At 48.6% G+C, this 16,910-nt stretch overlaps 2 protein-coding genes across 2 annotated transcripts; one reads left to right on the top strand and one right to left on the bottom strand.

Annotated features, from left to right (window-relative positions):
- Nucleotides 1-1,572: 1,572 nt before the first annotated feature.
- On the top strand, nt 1,573-3,230 carry LOC119310229 (cytochrome P450 81Q32-like). Its single transcript, XM_037586044.1, has 2 exons — nt 1,573-2,514; nt 2,616-3,230. The coding sequence occupies exons 1-2, from the start codon at nt 1,573-1,575 to the stop codon at nt 3,228-3,230; spliced, it is 1,557 nt and encodes a 518-aa protein (XP_037441941.1).
- Nucleotides 3,231-10,494: 7,264 nt separating this feature from the next.
- LOC119310228 (GDSL esterase/lipase At4g10955-like) lies at nt 10,495-12,021 on the bottom strand. Its single transcript, XM_037586043.1, has 2 exons — nt 11,948-12,021; nt 10,495-11,677 (listed from the first exon to the last, which is right to left on the bottom strand). Exons 1-2 carry the CDS (start codon nt 12,019-12,021, stop codon nt 10,609-10,611), a joined length of 1,143 nt encoding a protein of 380 aa, XP_037441940.1. The 3' UTR covers nt 10,495-10,608.
- Nucleotides 12,022-16,910: the final 4,889 nt, after the last annotated feature.

The following is a 16,910-nucleotide window of genomic DNA, read 5'->3' as shown; positions in this document are numbered from 1 at the left end:
TATGCGGTCATGGATAGGAGGACTTCATCAAACACGACAATCTAAGGGGTATGGGAGAATTGTCCCGTTTTGAACCGACTGAGCCAGTGCCCAAGTTGTCGCCCCAGGGCCTAGTGTTCCTGAGCTAGCAATCGGGTCTGCAGCGTTAACCCAAGACATCAATCTGAATGCAATGGAGTGTGTCAATCTCTATGAAGCACTAACGGTCACATATTACGTTTGTGTGAGGGGGTGCCCTTTGTGCACCGTTTGATTATTTTAGCAAAATACAACAATCTACGTTTTGTTAGTAACTTCTCACATATTTTTCTCCCTTTTTGCTACATGTTAGGTATGTCAATCTTTTTATTTTTAGGTCAGTGCAGCAGGGATATGGATCTTTTATTCATTTTGATTATTTTATTAAGAAACTTTTTTGTTCCAATCTAAAGATATGCATACATGTAGGTTTTTTTTTGAGACAAATGCATACATGTAGGTAGTATCATGCAGCTTACACCGGTGTTCATTTCTTCAGATTTATGTTTTCATTCTGTAAAGAATGGAGGTAACATCTATCTTCATTTTTGCATTTTTTATATCGTTTTCTAGTTAAGTAAGTGTTATCGCCCTTGCAAAAAAAAAGAGTAAGTGTTATCGTTTTCTAGTTAAGTAAGTGTATACTAGTCAATGTTGCTTGAGTTTTTACATGCAATTGAGCAGCATGCACAGGTTCTATACTTTCTTTTTGGTTGGGTGGGGGGACAGCCAAGCCCATGAGAAGGAACGGACTGGGGGTGGTGCACGTGTTGGTGGCTGAGGGAGGTGGGTAATCGTTTTCATTTCAGGCCCTATAGGACGGGCTGAGTAGTCTGCACCGAACCCAAGTAGGAATTCGACCTGAACAAGAACTGAAATCAGACGAATTTTCTCTCCTCATCTAACGAACTGAAAACAAACAGGTACACATGTCAACCAGACATCGGACCAAAATGTGACCTGAGCTAAAATGAAAATCAGAGGACTGATGATTAGGCACACAGGTCTAATTGATTTTGGAGGCCACAACCATCAGGTCGACATCGAAATCCACAAAACTGACAACTGAAGAACCTTGTCCCAAAAAAGATAAAAACTGAAGAATCCCTTTATTATTAAGACCAGCCCTGTAGTAACCGTGTCCTTAAAAAAAAGTAGTACAACCGCAATTTGGACTGAAGATATTGGTTTGCTGGAGATGCTGCCATGATCCCAAGCACATAGTTCCAGTCTCAAAGTTTCTCCTCGTTTGTCCTGGGCTACGTTAATTGATATGTCCATGACGTATTGGCGTACGGTTAGGATGAGAATGCCTTGCCATGGTCAGGCCAATTGGTGCTTACATTGTCTGAAGTCTGAAAAACCTTGGATCTTGCGTATGGCACTCCCAGTTCGGCCATTGGCTTCGTATCCAAAACTTATGAGCCAAACTATATCGAGGACCTCAAATCTTTTGCCTCGTTTCAATACTATCGAGGACCTTATAAAATACCGCGCAAACAAGCCACTGAATCGACCGGGAAACCAGCTCTGCTCCTTCTAAGTTCCAACGGCATGAACACCGTCACCGCCCTCGCCGGCGCGGCCGCCATTTTCATCTTCATCACATCACTACTCCGTCTACGCCACCCACTCCTCGGCGGCTCCAAGAACAAGAGCTCACAGCTGCCGCCGAGCCCCGTCGCCATCCCCTTCCTCGGCCACCTCCACCTCCTCAAGAGGCCGTTCCACGCCGCGCTCTCCCGCCTCGCCGCGCGCCACGGCCCGGTCTTCTCCCTGCGCCTCGGCTCGCGCGCCGCCGTGGTCGTGTCCTCGGCTGCGGGCGCCAGGGAGTGCTTCACGGACCACGACGTGACCTTCGCCGACCGCCCGCGGTTCCCCTCGCTGCAGCTGGTGTGCTTCGACTGCACCACGCTCCCGACGTCCCGCTATGGCCCCTACTGGCGCAACCTCCGCCGCGTGGCCACGGTGCAGCTCCTCTCCGCGCACCGGGTGGGCTGCATGACCGCGGACATCGCCAGCGAGGTGCGCGCGATGGCGCGGCGCCTGTCACGTGCCGCCGCGGCCGCCCCCGGCGGTGTCGCGCTGGTGGAGCTCAAACGGAGCCTATTCGAGGTGTCCCTTAGCGCCTTGATGGAGACCGTCGCGCAGACGAAGACGTCCCGCGCCGAGGGAGCCGAGGACACGGACATGTCGCCGGAGGCACAGGAGTTCAAGGAGTCCCTGGACGAGATCGTGCCGCTGCTCGGCGGGGCCAACATGTGGGACTTCCTGCCGGTGCTACGGTGGTTCGATGTGTTCGGCGTGAGGAACAAGATCGTGGCTGCGGTGAGCAGGAGGGACGCGTTCCTGAGGCGGCTCATCGACGCACAGCGGCGGAGGCTGGGCGACGGCGGCATCGAGGGCGAGAAGAAGAGCATGATTGCCGTGCTGCTCGATTTGCAAAAGACAGAGCCGGAGATCTACACGAACAAAACGATCATGGCTCTGTGCATGGTATGCGCTTCCAGCTCACTCCATATCGTCTTTCACTCTCATAGTCCCACTGCTACCAACCTCAGTGGCAGTAACTCTTCTTGTCTTCCTTTCCTTGGCAGACCATGTTCAGCGCGGGGACAGAGACCACGGCGACGACGGCGGAGTGGGCGATGTCGCTGCTGCTCAACCACCCGAACGCCCTGGCGAAAGCGCAGGCCGAGATGGATGCGACCGTCGGAACCAGCCGCCTGCTCCGCGCCGACGACCTGCCGCACCTCGGCTACCTCCACTGCATCATCAGCGAGACCCTCCGGCTGTACCCGCCCGTCCCGGCGATGATCCCGCACGAGTCCTCCGCGGACTGCACGGTGGCGGGCTACCACGTCCCGAGCGGCACGACGCTGCTCGTGAACGCGTACGCCATCCACAGGGACCCTGCGGCGTGGGAGCACCCGACGGAGTTCAGGCCGGAGCGGTTCGAGGAGGGGAAGGCCGAGGGTCTGTTCATGATGCCGTTCGGGATGGGGCGGCGCAAGTGCCCCGGCGAGGCCCTCGCGCTGCGGATGCTGGGCTTGGTTCTGGGCACGCTTGTGCAGTGCTTCCATTGGGACAGGGTTGGTGATGCTGAGGTTGACATGGGTGAAGGAGGAGGGCTGACGCTCCCCAAGGCGGTGCCGCTGCAGGCGATGTGCCGACCCCGGGCAGCCATGACACATGTCCTGAGGGGACTGTGACCGCTGGGGTCTGGGGAGGCGTGCGTCGTGGAGGTAAATTGTACCGCGCCGTGGTTTCCTCCAGCACGCCTTAAGCATGAAGTGGTTCGATGAGGCCCGGAGGAAAAAGGTGGACTCCTTCGTTAAAAAAAGAAGCAGTGTGTGGGGGTTAAGGTGAATGATGAGGGCTTAAGAGAGGGTGACCCTATGTCTCCTGTTCTATTCAACATAGTTACGGATATGTTGGCAGTTATTCACAGTCGTGCTAAAGAAAATGGCTAAGTAGGAGGACTAGTTCCGCATCTTTGTGGATGGGGGAGTGTTCATACTATAATATACAGATGACACAATTATTTTCATGAAACATGTTCTCGCAAAAGCTAGAAATATGAAGCTAGTGCTCTGTTTATTTGTATAATTGTCGGGACTAAAAATTAACTTTGACAAGAGTAAATTGTTCTGTTTTGGGAGAGCCAAAAAGGAACAAGACGCTTACAGACTGTTATTCAGATGTGAAATGGGTTCCCTACCTTCCAGTTACCTAGGGATAGCAATTCATCATCATAAATTATCCAATAAGGAGTGAAAATGCATTGATGATTGATTTGAAAAAAGGCTAAGTTGCTGGAAAGGCAAACTTATGTCTTACGGGGCCGACTTGTGTTAATAAACTCAGTTCTGACTAGTTTGTCGATGTTCCTCTTGTTTTTCTTTGAAATACCTATAGGGATACAGAAAAGACTTGACTTCTATCGATCTCGCTTTTTCTGGCAAAGTGATGAAGTTAAGACGAAATATAGATTGGCCAGATGGGATATAATTTGTAGACCCAAAGACCAGGGTGGGTTAGGGATCGAGAACTTAGAATTTAAAAATAGATGCCTACTTAGCAAATGGCTATTTCGGCTGTCTGTTGAGACGAAGGAAACATGGGTACAAATTTTGCATAATAAGTACCTACAATCTAAGACATTGGCTCATGTTACTGCTAGACCTAATGATTCGCCATTCTGTAAGGTGTTAATGAGGATGAAAAAAAAACCTTTTTCAGAGGGTGAAATTTATAATTGGTGACCGCACCACGACTAGATTCTGGGAAGATGCATGGCTAGGGGAGGCGCCTTTAGCCGTGCAATGTCGCATGTTATATAATATTGTAAACGTAAGGAAGCTTATGTTGCTATAGTATTACAAAACGGTCATCCTTAATATCCAATTTAGGAGGTCTCTGGTAGGGGTACGTTGGAACTCTTAGCTACACTTGGTGCGTAGGTTGATGGCCATTCAACTCTCGAACCAACCTGATCCATTCACTGGAAATTATCTAGGAACGGTAGTTTCTTGGTAAAATCTATGTATTTGGACTTAATTGACTCTCGGCCAATCTCGAGATCACTTCATATCTAGAAGATTAAAGTTCGGCTGCGGATTAAAATTTTCATGTGGTTTGTCCACAAAGAAGTGATCTTAACCAAGGACAACTTGTTAAAACAAGGATGGGTGGGTAATTCTCGATGTTGCTTTTGCTACCATGAGGTATACAAGACCTATTTCTCGATTGTCCGCTAGCCAGACTGCTTTGGCGGACGATTCATATAGCGTTGAACATTACTCCGCCCACTAGCATCAACACGCTATTTTGGACGTGGCTAAATGGTGTGGAAACAAATATTGCGAGACATATTCGGATAAGGATATGTGCACTATTTTGGGTTGTATGGAGTTGCAGAAATGATATGATCTTTAACCAAAAAATTTTACCAACTTTTTGCAGGTTATCGAAAGAGCCACTGCTTGGATCCATACGTGATCGTTACTCACTCTTGCAGACTCCAGGGGACTTTTGGTAATTGGGTGCAACCGGTGGGAGATGGTAGCACGGACTATTTTCAAACGATTTGGATAGCGAGCTAATAATAGGCTAGGTGTTAAGTCATTGTAGCCTGTTTTTCACCGGATGTGGCATCTTATATTTTTCCCTTCCGCTTTATTTAGGCTCCTTTCGTGAGCCAGCACTGGTTCTCAGACTTTATGTTCGTACTTTCGTTAAATAAAATGGGCCGAGGCTCTCCTCCTTTTAACAAAAATCGACTTATCAAGCCTTGCTCTGACAAGCATTAGCTTTGCTTTCCACACGCTTAGCTTGTTCGTATACGTGCTATATTTTTTTAAAGGAAATATATTAATATCGTGAAGATGTTAATTACACTCAGTCTCTGCACTAACAAGATGTCACAAAGACATCCAGGATGCACGCAACCTGAAAAGACAACAAAAAAGAAAGGTAAAAATGAACAGAGGACTTACCACAGTGATCAACTCCTCTCAGCTGCAACACACAAACCACCACCAAAGGCAACACTAGAAAATCATAAAAGGTCTCCAGAAACGACGCCTTCAAGAAGGAAACAGTGCACAAGCGATGTCGTCGCCCAAATCCAAGATCATAGGTTTTCACCCTAGAGAAAAACAGTGCTCTCAAAACAATATCTTCGGCAAGGCAATTGCTAGACACTATCAATGAAGGCCAGACCGTAGGTTTTCATCATGAAAGTCACAACTCGGCACCCGAGGAGCACCATCAAAAATGAAATCCTCCATTACTGCCAACCCCACTTGTCACTGCTGCTTCTGAAAGTTATGAAACACCTGGCTAACTCCATCACCTCCAAGGCCCCCTCCGCCTTACCGATCCTCCGATCTCAGTATCATGACTTTCTCCGCCGCTGTCCGTGCCATGAAAATCAAGATACCGACATGTTTCATGGTGTCAACAACCAGCAGATCGAGCTTCGCGCTGCGCACTCATGAAACCGCGTAGGCTGATATGGGCGCACACGACCGGATTCTATCCGATCCAGATATCCTTGGGCAAGATCTCCGACAGTAGTTCCATAACACGTAGACAACCAGATCGAGGAGACCGATCATGTGGATCGTTGTCATGATGCAATAAGAGCACAAGACCGCCACCACACCACTGCCTTCACCCACGCCGACGTCATCGCCACCACGACAGAGGACACCGGCCTGCGCTGCCCACAGCCCGAGCACCACCATACTACTAGGGAAAAGCCTATACACAGGATCTTACCAGCAGCGAGTTTTAAAATAAGGCGCTAATGCAATTTATCAGTAGCGCGTTCCACCACAACGCGCTGCTGAAATAAAAGTAGCAGTAGCGCGCCTCCGATAAGCAACTCTACTGCTACTATTCCCACGCCCCCGCCGTGAAGCTAGTTATGGCAGCAACGCGTTAATTAGAAGGGCGCTACTGCTAGGTAGTTTAGCAGTAGCGCGTTTACCTATACCGCGCTACTGCTAAAACTAGCTACCTCCCACCACCCACGCTCTCCTCTATCCTATCCACACACTCACACTCACACTCACTCGACCTCCCCCTCAACCCTCCCGCACCGGCCATCCCCCGCCGGCCGCCGTCGCCTACCCCTCCTCCCTCTGCGCCGCTGTCACCTCCTCCTCCTTGCTGGACTCGGTACCGCCCTCCTCCTCCGTCCTTCCTCGACTCGTAGCGCCAGCCGGCCACTCCTCGCTCCGCCCTTCCTCCTTCGTCCTACTCTCTCCTCCCTCCTCCAGTCGCCCCTCCTTCTCCCTCCTCCCTCCTCCATCCACAACCCCTCCTCCCTACTACATTTTGATTTAGTATGCTAGTTCATTTGCAACATTTTGATTTAGTTCATACTCCCTCCGTTCCGTTATGTAAGGTGTATTATTTTTGGCACGGTGACCAAGGCACGGAATTATAGACATGTTAGGACTAAATTACCCTTGGCAAATTGTTCATTAGTGGTAAGTAAATCAATTAGTCCGGAAAATTAAGAGATGCATGCAATCAACAAAGAGATACTTTCTTCTTTTGCTACAAGAAGAGATACAGAAAATTAGGAGAGAGATACTTTCCATTTTTCTGGAGGGCTAACAAGGGAATTATGAGAAATTAGAAGAAATGCACCTTACATTTTAAAATTTTATCAAAAAACAAATACACCTTATATAAAGAAATGGAGGGAGTATGATTTAGTTTATTTAGTAGGCTAGTTGATTTAGTTGATTTAGAACATTTTGATTTTGTTGATTTAGTAGGCAAGTTGATCTAGTAGGCTAGTTGATTTAGTTGATTTATAGAACATTTTGATTTAGTTGATTTAGTAGGCAAGTTGATTTAAATAGGCTAGTTGATTTAGTTGATTTATAGAACATTTTGATTTAGTTGATTTAGTATGCTAGTTGATAGCTCTGAAGATTTGGCACTCTGCATATTGCTTTAGGAAAATGGCGCCGCCACCACCACCACCATGTCGATTGTGCAAGTCAAGGTGCGCCAGCAGCCTTGCAACTGGCAAGTTGTTCGGCATCTACTTCCAGTCGAGTTTTCGTCATGCGGCGGTAAGAAATTATATGAAATGTAACAACTATTTTATTTTTAGTGTTGGCATTACTGCATTGTGTCATTTTGCTTTTTTTACACAGATCATCCCATGCAATGTGAGGTTGAAATTCAACAAGCTGACAGGAGACACTGTGACATTTGAGGCTCCTGGGGGCTGTACACTATGGAGGTCAAGAAAGGACAAAATATTTCGCAGATTAGAGGAGATGGATGGGCCCGTTTCCTCGCCCGCATGCGTCTTACTCTTATTGGTGGTGAGTTGATCAGCTTCTCCTTCAGAGCAGAAAGACCCAAGCTGACTATCATTTATATCAACCTGGTGGAAGATGATGAAGATGACGAAGATGATGAAGATAATGAGGATCCACTCGATGAAGATGATGAGGACCCACTTCATGAAGTCATCGTAGCTCAAAGAATGAGGCTGAGCGAGGAGGAGGTGTGCAACATATGGGACATAATTCCACCACGTGCTGACTTTGTCGGGGTGCCATTCGTGACCCGCCTGACAAGTACCATGGTCGATCGACATTATGGTATGTTATACTTACAAATGCAAATTATCCGATGATATGCTTAGTGTAGAGTCCAATATATGGTATGTTGTGTGGAATCTAGTCGATGATATGCTTTAGTGTAGAGTTCGATCACATGCTTATTAGTGTAGAATCTAAGAAACTATTAATAGTGTAGATAATCCATATATACTTATTTGCAAGAGTATGTGTGAGGCTATTTATTAATTGATATGTTTTCCTTATTTAGAAATTGGCAAAGAGCCTATCTGTGAGTTATGGTATGGAGCCTGATGAAGAAGGCTCAGCTGGACTACGCCTTACCGCAAGGGGCTCCGTCACAACCTGTACTTACCGTGTGGACACGGACGGTCGCACACACTTAACCTCGGCTGGGTGGAAGAAAGTCCTCGATGGCAAAAATCTTCGTGTTGAACAGGCCATCCTAATTACTATCAGGAACACCAACCGCCCAGGCTTCAGGATGATGATCGTCTTTGATATCGTCTAGAACTACATATGTGTGTGTGGCTATATTATCTAGAGCTACATATGATGATTGTCGTCGATATCATCTAGAACTACATATGATGATCGTCGTCGATATCATCTAGAACTACATATGATGATCGTCGTCGATATGACCTTGTACTGCTTGAGGATGCATGTTGACTATACATGAAATTGTTATCTAGTACTCCCTTCGTTCCAAATTACTCGTCGTGGTTTGAGCAAAAACTACGACAGAGTAATTTAGAACGGAGGGAGTACTAGTATCTGGTAGTACCTAGTATTTGGAAATTGCATTTTATTGAAACCGAAACAAAACGGAAGCGGGGAAATGATGAAAGATATAGCAATAGCGAGGGGGCTAGGAAAGCGCTACAGCTAACTAATAGTAGCGCGTTCGCGAAAAGCACTGCTGATATAGTCACAGTAATAGCGCGGGTACAGACCGCGCTACTACTAACAGTTAGCTGTAGCGCCGTAGTAGTAGAGTGGCCGCCCACGCTGCTGATAGCCTCAAAACCCGCGCTACTACTAGGGTTTTCCCTAGTAGTGCCACCGCCAGATCCACGGGCAAGCCGCCAGATCCGCGGTGATTAGCCCCAGCGCCGCCTCGACCAACCCCGGAGCAGGGAGGAGGGGAAGGCGCTGCCACCCTGCCCGCGAGGCACGACCACCGCATAGGAGGCCAGATCCGCACAGATCCGATCCCCCAGGGACGGGCAGTAGCCCGCACTAGCGACCTCAGGCCGAGAAGTCGCAGGTCACCGACACCTGAGATGCGAGAGGCACGACGCTGCTCCGGTCCAATCAGAGCCGCCCTCCGCCGACACCGCGCCGCTAGGAGTTCCCCTTCGTGAAGGACGCCTCCCACCGCAGAATGGTTCTCCGAGACGATTCTAGGGCGATCATGTCATCAAGAGGTTTCCTGCAGAGAGGAGATACGTGCATGTATGGAAGGAATCTCACTTGCATTGCAATGTTGTATTGCAATGTTGTGAATTTTTTTTTTTTGAGGCTTGCAATGGCGTGAAATTTTCTTTTTTGAGGCTTGCAATGGTGTGACATGTCAGCGATCATTGAGGTCGATGCCTTGGTGGTGGTGAAGATGGCCCATAATGGTGACCATGATAGGTCTATCTATTCCTCTTTAGTGCTTGAGATCAAGTCGCTAATGGCCTCTTGTCAAACTTGTATTATCATGTTAGCCATAGTCAGAATACAGTTAGTAATTCTTCAGTAAATTATGCCCGTATGGAGGGTAGAAATATTGTTTGGCTTAGAGCTGGTCCTCCCATCTTTATTGGATGTAGTGGATTCGAATATTTTGTTGATCGGTAATGTATGAATATTTTCGTCTGATCGGGAATGGATCCATTTTTCCTTTCATGATGACCAATATGATGTTCTGGTTTGATATTGAATGCGTGAATATTTTGTTGGATGTAATAGTTTTTTTCAGGATGACCATTATGATTATTTTTGTTTGATTATGAATGTATGAAATTTTTGGGATCAAGAATGGATCCAACTTCTCTATTTTGTTTGATTAGAATTTTTTTTTGTGAACTCAGTTTTGATGCTATATACTAGTAAAAAAGAGGATCGCTAGAAATTATCACGAAAAGCAAAAAAAAGGACATTACTGTGATTGAATTATATTTTTTATATCAAAATACAGATGTTGAATCCCATCCAACCTCGTGTTAATTAGCAGGACGAGGCTTAGAAGCTTTAAACCCAAGCTACAAGAACAGATTTACAAATTAAAAAAATTTACATGACAACATAAAATTGGTAAAATGGAAAAACTTTATAACTAAGGAGAAGTTTACAATTCTCTATTTCTAAATCGGTCCCTGGTATTACCAGGTTCCTGTGGTTTAATAACAAGAAAACGATACGACGACGAACTTCATTTATTCGAAAAAATAAGAGATCAACTGACTTCGACAAGGAGCAACAGCTAAGCCGGCACTGCTGGAGACCGTGCGGATGAGGTAGAAGTAGTTTGTGCTTGAGGTACAGGGTAGCTATAACGCGTGCCGGCGCCCAAGCGGAGCTCGCTGTCCGGTTTCCACCACTGCTGGAGACCGTGCGGATCGTGCAGCTCGTGGTCGAGACGGCTTTTCCACAGCGTCGCCGATGGCAGGAGTTGCGGCCGGTCCTTGTTCTTGCCAATAGGGTGCCACCAGAACGCGTCACGGAGAGAGAATGCCGCGAACGTTGTGTCAACACGGGGGGAGCCTTCCATGAACTTCTGCCGCTGCTCGAAGTAGTCGATGAACCCCTGGCAGATGGGGTCCTTCTCGTGCACGTACAGATTCGGCACCCAAGGGGAAAGCTGCTGGAACAAGTTGTTCATGTGCTCCCGATGGGAGTGCAAGACCTTTGCAGCACCCTTCCTTAAGAAGTTACCCACCCGGTGCATGCTCTCCTTGGCCACCGGATCCAGCTTCAGCAAGTTGATCGACGTTATAAATGAGACGTGCGGTGGATTGAAGAGGAAGGTCCGGAGGTTGGGCGGCTTCTCCTGCACCATCACGTACCGTCCCACGACCAGCGCCACAGCCGCTCCGAGGGAGTGTCCGGCGAGCCAGATGCAGCTGTCTTGGCCTTGGCTTGCTTCGTCCTCCTTTCTCATATCAGTCATAAGTTGGTCGACCAACCGGCACGGTTGCTGGACGCGCGTGCGTTTCTCCAGTTTGTTGACCACTATTTTCAAGTCGAGGTAGTAGTCTCGAATACTCCCCGGCTTTGTGCCCCTGAAGGCGACGACATACCGTGGAGGCGGAGCGCACCGGTCGCGGGGCGCGCTGGAGCTGTACTCGAAGATGGCACCGTAGATGGTGTCGAATATAACACCCACGATGGAGTATATCGGCTCTCTGAGTTCTTTCTTTAGGTGGAAGCCAAAGCTTTCCCACCACGCCGGCGCCAGCTTAACCGCCCTGCGCTCCGCTCTGTCGTTCTCGTGGACGTAAACGCCTTTGACGAGGCAGGCGGCGATGCAGCGGCGGTGCTCCTCGTTGTCCCTGTGATATTGATACATACAGATAAGTCAGCCTACGCATGCAGTGCCTGAATATTTTCTTTTTCCAACCGGGCTTTCCCCTTTCCATTAATAATCACTTAACGGAAATACAAAGGTCTGAAAACAAGAGACTGAAGCTGATACGCAGTGCCTACATATGAGTATATATATGACTGGCGCGGCCACATACACATACATACTCGAGACTCGAGAGGCCGCGCCACGCGCGAGCAACATACATAAATCGGGCTTGCGTATATAGATAACATACCAGTCAATCTTGTTGAGGTCCGTGATATGCTTCGGCCCATGGACGTCGAAGCTGTCGGCGGTGTTTGAACCCATCGGTGCGCTTGATCGACACCACCGGAACTCGATCGATCTGAAGAGTCGCGAGCTTCTTTGTCTTTCGGATATACTACTAGTAGAAAGTACTGAGCTCCAGTGTTTTTGCTTGTGCTTAATTTGCAGCGAGAACTTACTTATATACTACTAGTCCGGTTACAAGTTTACAAGTAGCTGCAGCTGCTAATTAATGATGGTTTCTCAGAATGAGTCCACTCGTTATTTAAGGAAGAAGGTTTAGCTTGACTGAACTCAGTCGCTCACGTGCTCGTGTCGTGCGTGGATAAGCATAGGCCATGCATGGGATGAGAGTGTATGTGCACCTACTCTTCGAATACACGTACTACGACACAGGACGCCCAGTCAAATGCTCGCGTCGATCGATTGGTTCCTTTCTGACGTTGGCATGCAGACATGCACCCCCGTGTCCAGTTTGACGCCAGCCCCCCACACTCTTGGAGAGGTCAACTCCGGCCAGTCACCCAAAAACCCATTCTACCAAAATTTAACTTATTTTCTTTGCGAGAATACGACATTCTCACATGAATGAGTGGAAATAGTTATTGAGACCGGGACGGAATTAACGTCGAAGAGTGTACCTGACTGACTAGAAACCAGAAACCGACTCGTTTGACAAATTCCCAGCCGGGCTACATTGACGAGAGAAAAAACAGGCACAGAAGTTTCTGAGTCACATTGGCATATGTTCATACATGCATGGTATCTTCCTGTCCTTTGGAACATTGTGTGAGAAAAAGAGCAAGACACGACCCTTGCATTCGTCAAAAGTTCTCCATCTCTGTGTTTGTGCTATTTACATATGAAAAAAAAAATGAAACTCCATGGGCACTAGCACCCACGGATTTATTGATATAGAAGAAGCATCCCTCATGAGAATTTCAGAAATTCATCCCCAACCACTGGGCTATGCCCACGTCCTCGTGCTATTTACATATGTTATGTGTAGTTGATCTTGGGTGAAAAAACAACATGTTGTATCAACTAGGTCCAAGATTTCATTTGCTTGCGCTTAGGAGGCGGTCCCTGTAGCACCTCAAAGGTGCTCGCCACCACAAAAACACGCCATCTAGCTAAGCTCGCTCAGGATTTTTATCTCCTTGCAGTGTGGTGATGGCCTTGGCCGGTGTGCTAATGCAGGATTGTTGCCCGAGAGGCAACGCTGACACCGATGCGGTAGGAGAAGCTGCTGGTGCGTTAGACAGTTCCCGGCCGGCGATGACGGTAGTCGAGCTCTCGGCTTGGCGGTCAGTTAACATAAGCATCTTGGCATGGACAACGGGAGTGAAGAGGTAGATCCTTCGTCCATCGCCCGTCCCTTCCCCGTAACGGGGATCGAAAGTGGTGCAACTGGAGCATGATGTAGGGAGGCAAGGCTGTCAACCTATTTCCGGCGCTCTCACGAATGTTTTAGGTGGGCCTTGAACTCTCTTGGCACGGGAATCCGGTAAGGAAGAAGGAGCCACCCAGCAGAGACTTTGTTGGCAGTAATGGTTTCGGCAACACGTATGCAGATTCTCGGGTGAAAATAGTGATCTCACCCCTGCTAGGTCATGCCATTGTCTACGTGCATGGATCGTTTCCTTGTTGAAGATGTTGGCTCAAACCTCGGCTTGTGAGTTAAGAATTCCAAGTTCGACATCCAGTCGGATCGCTTTTTGTTGTTCGATTACATATTTACTAGTGGATTATAGTCGGTGTTCATAGGGTTATTGGTAGGTTAGTGGCGATAATTCTCTCACAATCTCAGAGAGTTCAACGTAGGTCAGTCCTCCTACGAAACATTAACTATATTTTCTTTGTGAGAATCCGACATTCCTGTAGGAATAAGAGGAAATAGCTACTAGTAATGAGACTTTCTCAAAATAATTAGTTAATGGGGGCGAGACAGAATTGACGTTGAAGTCTACGTGACTTAATACCAGAAACCGACTAGCTTGACAAATTCTCAGCCTAGGTATAAGGACGAAAAACCATATTTGCTACTAATTAACATGGATGCACAAAGCCGCTCCAAAGGAACAACATGCGCGCTTATTAAAGTAAAACTCCAAGAAGATATATTATTAGAATGCTCTCGTGCCACTAAAGAATTCGTTTTTGTACTTATTTTTGCGCAGAATTTCTTTTTATATTTCATGCACTAGAATTCTCAAAGGACACACCTAGGGCGTGTTTGGTTGCCCGCATGCAGCCCAACCAGACTCGCGCGGGATGTGCGCGGCCTGTTTGGTTGCCTGGGCTGCATGCGGTTTCTAGCCCGCACGGACCTTAAAGCAGCCCGCAGCCTGGCCCAGCGGAAACTGCCCAATCGGCAGTTTCACGCGAGCCTGGCTGGGCGCGGTCACGCATGCGGGGCAGTTGCACGGCTCAGGCAGCGCGGGAGATGGAGGGGACATCTCATAACTCGCCCCCACTCTCCTGTCACCGCCCAGTTGCACTGTTCCCACCGCTCCCTCTCTCCCTCACTGCCCCTCCCTCTCCTCTCCTTCGATGGCTCCGCCTCACCCACCGCCGTGCCGCCCTCCGACCCCCGTCGACCAGCGCATCGCCAACATCCAGGAGCGCGGGCTGGCCGGGCTCCAGAACTCGGGCCGGGACCTAGTGTCGGCGCTGCGAGCGCCGTCCCCCATCTGCTGTCGGCCACCACCAGCGCCGGCCAATGCGGTGCCGGCCGCTCCTGCTCCGCCGCCGATTCTGGACCTCGTGGTCCCGGGCTCGACGCCGGCGCCGTCCACGGAGCCGCCCCTTCTTGGGACCCCATTGGGCACGGGGGTTTTCTTGACCCCGTCCAAGGGTTTTCTCCTATCGGCGGGCCGTCCTTCTCGACCTCCGGCGTGGCGATGAGCACGGGGCCGATGCCGCAGGTTGTCGCCAGGGCCGGCTCCTCCTCTGCTCCGCCATCTCCCTCCTTTCCGTCGGGGTTTTCACCCCGATCTCGGTTCGCCGCGGCTGCGCGTGCTTCGGTGAGTCAACCCCCCTCAATGCTTACTCGTAGATGTAGATTAGGGGTTTATTTCTTAGGCATGTGCTAGTAGTTAGTGGATTCGATAGGATTAGATAGGATTCTAGCAGATCCGATTGGATGTGATCCCAATCGAATCCAATCGGACTGGTCTGTTCTTGTTTTGTACAGTGTGTGTGCTAGGATAATTTTCTTATGCTACTGCTAGTGTGTCCTATGATCTGTGTTCATGGTAGTAGCTGTGTTCATGCTAGAGTCATGTTCATGTTGACTGATGAATGTTATACCGATGACATGTTCATGTTGACTGATGAATGCTAGAATCATGTTGACTGATGGAATGTTCATGTTCAAGCTAGGATCATGTTCATGTTGTTGTTTCTGTTGCTAACATACATGTTCAAGCTAGGGTTTGTGTTGAATGTTATATGTGCATGTAGTAGGACCATTTTAGGATGCTGCCAAATGTGCGTGGCTGCACATGGGTGCTATTGGCACTTTCTGTTGCTATTTTTAGATGTTTCCATGTTTAGGATAGTGCACTGATGAGTGGCAGTTGCAGCAAAGCAGATGCCACTGATCAGTGGACTTGCCCAACAGCAAGTGCCATTGATAAGTGGCATTTGCCCAACAACAAGTGTCATTGATAAGTGGCATTTGCCACTGATCAGTGGCATTTGCCTAACAGCAAGTGTCATTAATAATTGGCATTAACTAAAAGAGTTTGTGCACTGATCAGTGGCATTTGCTCTTGGGTAAATGTCTTTGACCAGTGCCATTTTGCAAAGAGTTTGTGCACTAATACTTGTCATCTTACCTGACAAGATATTGAAGACTGACTGGGATGTGGCGGGAGGAGGAGCTCAGGTGGTGGCCGGAGTTGAGCGCGCCGAGGATTTCATCCCCACAAACAGGTGGCTCAGGACGGTGGACCTGCCTGGCAGGATCGCCTTCATGAGCTTGCCTCGTTCAAGGGGATGATCTCCGAGGCAGGGCCATGAGGAGGGGGCTAGGGAGCCGCTGCGCATCTATCAGCAGATCAAGGACAACGAGGACCTCACCATGCTCGTCGTCCCTCGCAAGTTCGTGGAGGGGATGAACACTTAGCTGGTCATCAAGCAGCTCCCGCGCATGGTCAGGCTATCGGCGAACAAGCGGTGCGTGTTCTGGATGCAAGTCCAGAACTTCCAGGGGTACATGGTGCTTGGTCGGGGCTGGAACTACTTCTGCCGTCACCGCCGGCATCTCAGGACTCGGACTGAAGGTTCAGATCTACAACCACGACTCCTCGTTCATGTGCAGGTTTCGTTGCAGCAGACACAGTTGCGTTGGTAACATCGAGCATGCTATGTAGTTAAGTTAAGTAAGGTGTTAGTGGAGAAATTTTATGGTGTGTGGCGAGACTTGTGCTGGAAACTTGTTCATATTTTGGCTAGGAGCAGCACCTTGGCATGGAGCAGGTAAGGAGGATGCCCCTGCTGTTAATCTAGACTTATGCTATATAGTTAAGTAGTTTGCTGTCATTTCCTTGCTTGCTGTGTTTGATTTTATTTGGTTGCTTATTTTGTTTGATCTTGCTGTTGTGCTGGTCATGTGGTGATAAGGCCACCACATTTGAATGGGGTGAGCAGAACACAAACGTTGTTTGCAACCAAACAACTGAAGTTTGCATCTGCTCACACCCTAAGCACAAAAACGGCAACCGAACAGCAGGGGGGGTAAGTGTCCCTCCATGCGATGCAGGCAATCAAATAGGTTGCATCTGCTGCATATGAGGCTGCATTTCATGAACCAGGCTGGCTAGAGATGGACATGCAATGCAACTACTGTTGACACGCCCCTAGTGTACTCCAAAATCTCTGCATATGTCGGCATGCCGCATATGTCCACCCGTTTTTTTGGGGTG

The sequence above is a fragment of the Triticum dicoccoides genome, chromosome 5B (assembly GCF_002162155.2).
Source record: "Triticum dicoccoides isolate Atlit2015 ecotype Zavitan chromosome 5B, WEW_v2.0, whole genome shotgun sequence".
Classification (NCBI taxonomy): Eukaryota; Viridiplantae; Streptophyta; class Magnoliopsida; order Poales; family Poaceae; genus Triticum; species Triticum dicoccoides.
This window is presented reverse-complemented; position numbering and strand designations above follow the sequence as displayed.

What these genes read in the sequence shown, in the direction of transcription:
- LOC119310229 (XM_037586044.1), top strand. Translation starts at nt 1,573, where the DNA reads ATGAACACCGTCACCGCCCTCGCCGGCGCGGCCGCCATTTTCATCTTC. An exon ending in CGATCATGGCTCTGTGCATG is followed by an intron (nt 2,515 to 2,615) that starts GTATGCGCTTCC and finishes TTTCCTTGGCAG; the next exon opens with ACCATGTTCAGCGCGGGGAC.
- LOC119310228 (XM_037586043.1), bottom strand. Translation starts at nt 12,021, where the DNA reads ATGGGTTCAAACACCGCCGACAGCTTCGACGTCCATGGGCCGAAGCAT. An exon ending in GACCTCAACAAGATTGACTG is followed by an intron (nt 11,678 to 11,947) that starts GTATGTTATCTA and finishes TCAATATCACAG; the next exon opens with GGACAACGAGGAGCACCGCC.